Source organism: Chironomus tepperi, unplaced genomic scaffold (genome assembly GCF_022539635.2).
Source record: "Chironomus tepperi strain 1889 unplaced genomic scaffold, CSIRO-AGI_Ctep_v1 contig_107, whole genome shotgun sequence".
NCBI lineage: Eukaryota > Metazoa > Arthropoda > Insecta > Diptera > Chironomidae > Chironomus > Chironomus tepperi.
This window is the reverse complement of record NW_027226229.1, coordinates 12,483-21,971: the sequence shown is the minus strand read 5'-3', so window position 1 is coordinate 21,971 and position 9,489 is coordinate 12,483. Positions and strand designations below refer to the sequence as shown.

General features: G+C 27.9%; 1 protein-coding gene across 1 annotated transcript; it reads right to left on the bottom strand.

Annotated features, from left to right (window-relative positions):
• Positions 1–8,601: 8,601 nt before the first annotated feature.
• On the bottom strand, positions 8,602–9,270 carry LOC139087403 (uncharacterized). The gene has a single exon (XM_070636196.1). The coding sequence runs from the start codon at positions 9,268–9,270 to the stop codon at positions 8,602–8,604; it is 669 nt and encodes a 222-aa protein (XP_070492297.1).
• Between the last annotated feature and the right edge of the window lie 219 nt (positions 9,271–9,489).

Sequence of the window (9,489 nt, the reverse complement as noted above, 5' to 3'; positions counted from 1 at the left end):
CTTACAATTTTTTTTTCTTAATAGTAGTGAGTTAGGTGTCCACATAATAATTTTTCAGACCCAAATGTTACTTTTGCATTATCATCATGTTATAAATTTATCAAAAAAGAATATTTCTTTCCGAAAGGTGTGGATTTGGAAGGAAAAATTGTAGGTATTGTAAGGTGATAATGATAATGGAATGGAAGCACAGTTGTGTATGGTAGTAAAAGTTCAATAGGTGGAATGTATAGAAACGACCTTGAGGTGGGTGTTTACAAAGTTTTTTGATTAGTTATTTATGTTCTGTCTTAATCTGATTTAGTGTCAAAGATAATCTGGACTTGATTTTAATATTTTAAAAATTTTCAAAATAAACTTTTAGTAAATTTAGACCAATGTTCTAAAACCTGAACATTTTACACATATAAAAAAATTTAATGACCTTTCTAGTACTTCCAATAAATCAAATAATCGAGGCTAAAAAATTGTCAGTTGTTCTTCTTGTGTTGCACTAAATTCGTGAGTTTTGGGGTTTTCTTCCAAAATTTTTTAATTTCTTAATTTTTTTTTATTTTAAAAAAATATTTTGAAATTTATCAACAGAACTACTTTATTTCGTTATGCTTTCCTTTTGTGTTTGCTGTTATACTTTTTTGTATAGATTTTCGCAACTTTCTTTCTTTTACTCACATTAACTACAATTCATTTTATATCGTGATAACATTTATTTTTAATTTATTTACTTATACTAATTATCTTTAAGTTTCTTATAGTAACTAGCTTGTCTAAATAATCAAACAAAGAGCTTTTCTGCCAATGGATCACTTCCAGAAACTCTAAAATTTAGATTTTTTTTTTGGAACTAAGTTTTAATTTTTGACTTGCAAATATATTTTATATATTGCAATATTTTATACTCTGCTGAGAAAAGCTACAAAATCAATACTTACCGCGCTGATATCAAAAACTTACAAAAAAATTCTTCAAGCTACGTTTTCCAATTATACTTCTGAGCAGTATTCAACTTCTTCATTTTCATTCAATGCTCAGCGAATACCTATAGGTGCTCTATAAAAATGATAACTATATTCAAAATAGGAATAGAAAAAGTTCCGCACTAATGGTATTCTTTATTATATATATTATTAATGAGTTATATGAAAGACAGTCACTGTGAGCGGTATTAATGTGTAAAATTTTTCATCCGTTTTAAAATAATAGAAACTGGATATGAAAAGGAATTCATTATGATGGCACTTTTTTCAATATAAATAATAATAATGCTGCTAAAATAAATGAGTACAATCGTCAGGAGTGCAATATTTTTTATTCCTATACCCTCTCGTTTTTAAAGCGCGCTTAAAACTTTAGTTTTCTCTTCTTTTTTTTGAAACCGATAGGTATTACATAAATCAAGTAAGTTCAGACATACATACATGCACTACAAGTCTTTTCTACAATGTCAATAGTGTAGTTAGTTATTCTTTAAAATTAGTTATAAGTGAACAGTGAGATATTTTCATAGAGATATGGGGTAAAAATAAGGTAATTACATTGAATCAATAGTTTCGGTGATATAAAGTCTAATGGCGTGACGTTGACAAAGAGTTTGTCGATTAGTCATCAATGGACAATTGACTTTTATTTATACGTATATGTAGATGCAAGGTTAAATATTTCTGTCACGGAAACCATAAAAAAATGACTGAAATTCAGTGCCAAGTAGCCTATAGTCACCACAAGTATAGTCACTTGACAATCGATTCATAAAGCAACAAATATAGTGGAAAATTACTTTGAGCACACACGACAATAAAGAATAGGACTGAATCTAGGTTGACACGCAACAAAAAAAAAAACTTTTGCCAATTTGAGTGTCAATGTTTATTCCACTTCATTTATTACTATGTATTTTTGTCCTCCTTCCTATTTTTTTCCACTTATTGTTTCTTCTTAGGCATTTAACAAGTGAGGGGAAGAAGCACAATTCTTTAATTCTTTACTTTAGCTTTTGTTGTTGTTGTTTCGGGTTGTGGTAGGAAGAATTTTTTTCCTCTCCTACCCTTATTTCTTTTTTTCCACTGCCACAGCTATTAGAGTCAGTTTTCAAGCTCTTCAATATTTTATGTGTCAACCAGTTGCATGTATCGAACATAAATGGCAAAGTGAAATGAGAAATAAAAAAGTTTCTCTTTTCATTCATTATATGCTTTATGTGTGTACGTCCCTCACTATCTCCTTTCCTCTATCTCTAATTTGTTCTCGCTTGTCCTGTTGAACTTTTTTCTTTATATTCGTACTTTTTATGCTGAAAGCTTTAGAACTTTAACGGAAATTCCTGAACTTTGGCTGATTTTCTTTTTCAAGATCTCGTGTGCTAGCTGATTTTATATAGCTTGACTTTTAATTTTGTTTCATTATTAATGTTTAAGGTTTGAACTCTTATTAGACCATCATAAAAACTAGAAACTTCAACAACATAAATATCGCTAAATTTTTACTATCAATGTCTACCAGAAAGTATAAATAATAGTAAAAGCTATAAAATATTAGACTAACAATGGATTTATTCCTTTCCTTTAAGTCAACAAATTTTTATATTGTCAATTTTTGTTTCCTTTATGTTTTTTTTTTTGTCTTAAAAATAAGTTCAACAATTTTTTAAATTTTATTTCCATTTTCAAATTTTTAAGACAAAGGCAATAAATTTAACATTTGTCATACATGAGGAATACAAATCATTATAAAATTATTCACATTTATTGTTTAAATTTTACTTAATATTGTTCTGTTAGTGACTAATAAGTATACTGATTTTCATTCCAATATCAACAATAATAATCATAATCCTGTTTGAGGCGAATAATAACAACTTTATACTTTATATGCACTTAATTCTTCATTTTTTCGTTTATTTAATGAAAAATGCGAGGATATGTTTAGTAGACTTTTATTTATTTAAAAAGTTTTGATTTTCCAGTTAAAAAGTTTATCATCGTATCAGAAACTAAATTGAAAATTATTTAAAGTCTTTCAAACAAAAAGTTATCAATTTCTATTGGCTATAAACTCTTACTTAGTAGTATTTTTATAAAAACTTTTTGTCTGTGTCAAAAGACATTTGAATTCATTAATAACAATGTTGGGGCATCAATCAACGTTTTTCATTGATAATCAAGACAATTACTACTTTTAGGTCGGCTGTTTATTCTATATTGTTAGCTTTTTTGATTATATTCTGCTTTATACTGTCAAAGCCTTTTTATGAATACTTACTTATTCAGTTTTAATATTGGCGCAAATATGTTCATGTCATAAAAATATCAAAATTATTTGTATTACATCGAACACCAAAGCCGTTAAGATTTCCTTTATTAATTTCTAGTAAGTATATGCAACATATTTACTTTAATTTAATGTATATGTATTTGCCAATAATAAGAATAACTTCTCTGATAATAATTATTACGCGTCAATCCTCTAGTTCCCTCTCACTTTTCATAGAAAAGCAGGCTTTCATATTTAGAGTTCTCATAAGTTTGATGTTTTTATCTTTTCAAATTAATCAAAATTATATAAACTTAATTCACATTTATTTGAAAATTTTCATTTAAGACACTTTGGGTTTCATATAAAATAAGATTTTTTTTTTTTCTTCACTTTTTTAGGGTTTGTAATTTCTTATAAGAGGAAATGTTACGCATACACACACAAACATTTTTTTATTTTATTGATTTGTTTAGCTAAAGTTTTTTTCAATTTCTTCGTATTCCTTTTTTATTGCTGTTGATATTTATGTATTTAAATCTGTTTTTGCTTTGTTGCTTTTGTTTTTAGCATAATATAAATATTCAACATTTTTAATCATTTAATTTACTTCTTTTTAGCTTTTTTGATTACGTATACATTATTGCAGCTTTATAATAAATATACATTCATATATTTGTGTGTATGTTTATATGTTTGTGCTTCCTTGACATAAAAATAACTAATGTGGCCACATTTGTGAGTGAATGATTTTAGTTTGTCTTGTTTAGCATAAAATGATCAAAACTGATTAAAAAGATAGATGGAAGGAAAATGTTTTCTTTTTGGAGGATTTTTTTAGGATCTGTAGTTGTTCTAGTCTTGTTGATGTTAAGTTTATTTTATCGATTTTGTTGTCTTCTTGTTTTGTCTATCGATTTTAAATTTTTTTGCAAAAAATAGAAAATAATTGTTAAATGATCATGATGATGAATGGTTAATGGAAATATGAAATGAATGTAAAATGATTAAATGTTCTAAAATGGCTTCAAACGTTAATAAATGCCTTTCCATTCGCAGTCATTATATTTTTTCGCTGATAATAGCTTTCACATTTTTCAACAAATTGAAGTACTAAACCAAAATGAAAACAGTAGTTCATAAAATATTAACAAGATGAGCTAAATAAATGTTAGATATTTCGATTTAATATGTACTCCTCATTGAGAGTATCTTTTATGTTTAATCGCGCCCAGAGACACACATGGAGTAGGTTCCGTCACGGAACTCCGGTATACCTCATTAATCAACACCAAATGGAAACCGCCTATTTTTGGCATCCTTATAGATGACCCTTCCCCATTTGTGTCGCTCGGGCACATCAATTTAAATAAAACATAATTCATATTTTTCAGGATGCACCATTTGGAAAAACAATTAGTCCAAAATATTCTAATCATCGTGTGAAATTCAAAAAATACACCACAACACAAAAATTACTACACATATGTGAAACAAGGAACTGAAAACTTTTATATGGAATTAAGACAACAACGAAGCCGAAAAAAGATAATGAAAAACATTTGAAATTAGGAAGCCAGAACTCATTTGGAAGTAACACAACAAAGCTTCTTTTGACGTTGAAATTCGTAATTGTTTAAAATTAGACTAATTTTAAATTCATAAAATTTTCAGAATATAATATTGCAAGGCATCAAATTTCTATTAATGGATCTAAATTTATTTTGGTAATTTTTTTAGAGAATCAGGCATCAGCAATAAGCTTTTACAACTTAAATTTATATTTGGAGTAAACCCATATAATAGGTAAAATTTACAGAAATACCAATACGGTACATGAAGTGTGTTTTTGCTTTTCTAACTGCCTTTTAGAAGACAATGCACATTGGCATGACCCATTGTATATTAATGAAATATACCTAACCACAATTTGTGTGTCGCGAATTACACAACTCGAGTTGACGTGGCAAGAACAGCGAAACAGCACCCAAATTCAAACAGACTTTTCCCAGCGATCAACACTCTAGCCACTACGATGCTGTTGCTTTTTTACTGCAGATGTGAAAAATTTCAATTCACACGCTTAAATTTGTCCAGCAACAAATGTCCTAATTGATGAAATCATTAATGATTTATGATAAATCCCGCATTATACAAAACTTCATTAAAAATGTATCAATTTGAATTGTGATAGACAAATTGTCAATTAAATTCTAGTGTTTTATTAATTCCCCTGATTGCTGTCTACAAAACTTCTCATTCACGGAACTGATATGAAGAAAAAAATAGTCCATGAATTTTATATTACTGATATACCGGCAACTCGTTGAACAGTTTAGTTAATGTGATGAGGATTTTTTAAATCATGTCAAACCAGTAATCAACAAGGTAAATTTCGAAGTTGAGGAAAAAGGGACAAAAGCATATGAACATGCTAGAAACAAATCGGAATGCTTGATTCCTTTAGAAAATTAGAGACATAATTTGTATTAAATTTGCAAAACATGACTTTTTTATCTTAAGTTTTAAAAAAGAAATTCAGTGAAGCATAAAAGTTATTACATGAAATGAAAAATTCAATCACGCTTAGAGCAATGAGAAGGAATTGAAGTGAGAAAAGTGAGTATTAACGATATAAGAAAATGGGATTTTTAGATGTTGAATATGACCTGCTTATGATAGTCTCATATTGTTTTATATTTTTATATCTTCTTATTTCTGCTATTTCATGTTTCAACCGTAAGAAAATGTCTACTTTGTTACTATACATAATACATACAAGGTAAATAAACAGCAAATAAGGTAAGGTAAGGTTGATAAGTTTTCAAGACTTTTTCGTATTAAACTTTAAATTGAGTACTGATGCTGGTCAAAAATTAAAATTTTTCTTGTACTATTTCAGCGAAACTTTATTTTTCTGATGCCTTAAATATTTAATGAGTGAATGAATGAAATTGTGAAGTGCCAATTGAAGCTTCGCTGAGTCTGATTCTCATATTTTAACCGGTCTTATATTAGTTTTTCTTTTCTTCTTTTGAAATGAAGTATATCCTCATAAAAGCTTCATAAATTTCACTCATCTATTTCTTCATTGTACAAGGCATAGTAAAGGAGATTGCTTTCAACATGAAATATATACACAAGTTTCATAATATAAAATTATTTTTTATAATTACTGACATAATATATAAGAGCATATGAATAGCATCAAAAGGATTGAGAATTTAAACTATTACAATCTTTTATGCATCTTATTCCACTGAATTAAACCTACTATGTAGTAGCATATGAAAGAATGATTCTGATTAAAATCAAATGGCGTAGACGAATAGTCAACGGTGTGCAGAATGTAATGAGAAGAGTTGAGATTAAGAAAAAACGAAGTATAATTAACAGAACTGATTCTTAATTTAGAATTAAGATTTTTTATGTTACTAATTAAGCATACTCTAATTTGAGACCACATTCATGAGCATGTTCCTTGTCGGTTCGGGTTTTTAATCAAAAAGTAAACGAAAATTTACTCCTACTCAACAGATGACCTAAAAACCGAGCCAGGAACAGAGCTCAAAGTCGTTCCGAATTTTTTAAGGAAAAGTCTATTCAGGTTAACTCAACTTCGTATAATCTCCCACTTAGAACCCTGCCTAAAAATTCATTTAAATGAAATTGCCAAACATTTTCAATTATTCCTACTTCCCAAAACTTTGAACTTTTGTTAAAAACTTAAAACGATTCTATGAAAGTTTTTTGTATTAATTCATTTTTTTCCTTTTTAAGAATATTATATCTTTTGATAGAAATTTCAATCAAAATCTAAATAAAATTGTTTATAATCATGCAAGTCCGCAGAACCTTATAAAAATCGACCAGATTATTGCAGTCTAACAAATTTTATAAACAATTTTAGACACAACGTACTAATACGAAGGTCATAAATTTAGGTGTTTCTTTTATTTTTCTTGTCGAATTTCCAAAATCAACTAAACCAACCAAAAAGCTTTTGAAAGAAAACCTGCAAGAAATGAAGTTTTTTGACCCTTTTTTGTAGTTTATTTCACTTTTTCATTAAAATATATTAAAATTTATTAATATTATTAATGAAATTTTTAACATTTTCAAAACCTGCACTCAAATACCTAAAAGAAATGAATACACTTGATTCTAAATTGTTGATGAATATATCACTTTGTATGCATCAATAAATGATTCTGCACGTTTTTCATGTTGACGTGCTCGGCCTTTTGAAAACTAATTAATTCTATTGTAATCATTAATATCACTTTTTACGTCATCACTATAACTATCGATACACATAATAATATTGTTAAACTTCTTCTTACTTTTCATGTCTTCTTCTTTTTCATTTTGATCCTCATCACGTAGTATGTGAACTTTACAGCTCATTACATTTATGATTACATTTTTTCATATTTTTTCATCCTTATGTTGTCTAGTAAATCGACAAAAACTATCACAGATCATTTTATCATTACACTATAAATCTTCATCATCATAAATTTTATTCCTTTTTTTCCATTCTTTCCTCACTTTTATATTAAAATTTTTTTTATCTTTTTTAGATATTTTTTTCACTGTTTTTTTGATGAAATGATTAAAAAATCATTTTTAACATGTGGTAAAGTAGAAATTAAATCAATAAATAAAGGACATGCAACAACAACGATAGCACTATTAAATCAATGTAAATGCAAATAAGCACTCTAGCATTTTTAAGGATATGTAAACTCAACGATGGTCAATTCAATACTGAGAGTGCACGTCAAACATTTACTTGATATTTTTTGTGGCGAAAGAGTAAGCAAGTTTTTTTTCATTTGTTTTTTTGTATGTTTCTAGTAAATGAAACATGCCAAAACTATAGCATCAATGCTTTTCTATAAGAGCTGTGCTAAAATGTATGTTATATGTCGAAAGCTTCTATTTTATTCCTTTTTTAAGAGCTTATTAAATTCTTAAATAATTCTTTTATTTTTCTTAATTTATTTAATTCTGTTTTTAAGAATATTTTTGGAACTGCTTAAATAACAAATTAAATACAACATTTGATTGTTTTAAAACGTCAACGAATTTCATTTCATCTGTTCCAGTGCTAAAAAGCTCAAGAAAAGCTTCATGATGAAAATATTTTGTCCGTTATTTTTATACTTTTCAAGACTGTTGCTGTTCATTTTTCAGATGTTTTTATTAAGTTAATATACTTAGATCAGTTTTCAACAAATAACAATTTTAACATAATTAACTATTCCCTTAACAGACAAAGAGACCACTTTTAGTTACTGGTCATTCTGTACCATAAAAGCTTGTTAGGATTCAAACTCGTCAAATGATTTATTCCTCTGGTACAATTGTTGTGGTATCTTTTTCAGTATTTACTTCCTCTGGTGTTTCTGTTTCTTCTTCTGCTGGTGCTTCTGGTTCATCTACACCACTTTGATCTTCAGCATTCTCATCCTCAGCATTTTCATCTACTACATCTTCGTCTACAACATTTTCGTCCACAACATTTTCATCCACTGCATTTTCATCTACAACATTTTCGTCCACAACATTTTCGTCTACAACATTTTCGTCCACAACATTTTCATCTACAACATTTTCATCTACAACATTTTCGTCTACGACATCTTCATCTTCAGTTGGATCTTCAGTTTCATAGTCTTCTTGTGAATCAATAACAGTTGTGCTTTCTAGTTCCGTGGTGTCTTCCATTGAATCAGTTTTATTCCTTGATAATGATCTATTAAATCCTCTAGTATTTAAGCCATCAAACGAGAAATCATCTATGTTATCACTATCGGATGTCACAGCACCTTCTTGATTACTTAAGAGAGATAATATAGCTTGACCTGTACGCAAGAACTTAAATATCACTTTAACCATTGGAGTAATTTCGGTTGATTCCATTTGAATTAAATCTACTATTTTCGCCGAATCGGTTATTAATACCGATGTGGTTAAGAGCACAAATATAATAGCAATTTTACTTCGTAACATCATTATTTGTCAAAATTTGATAATAAAATAGCAAGAAATCTCTCAAATCATATCATTTTATACTTATTAAGTGTTTATAAAATTGATTCTATAATTGCAACGTTTGCACGCATAATTGAGTGTTATAGAACAATATTTGCATTACTATTATTATTACGCCATGATTTAAAAACATTTATACGCGCATGCTGAACAAAAGTTTTTTTTAATCACACTTTACTA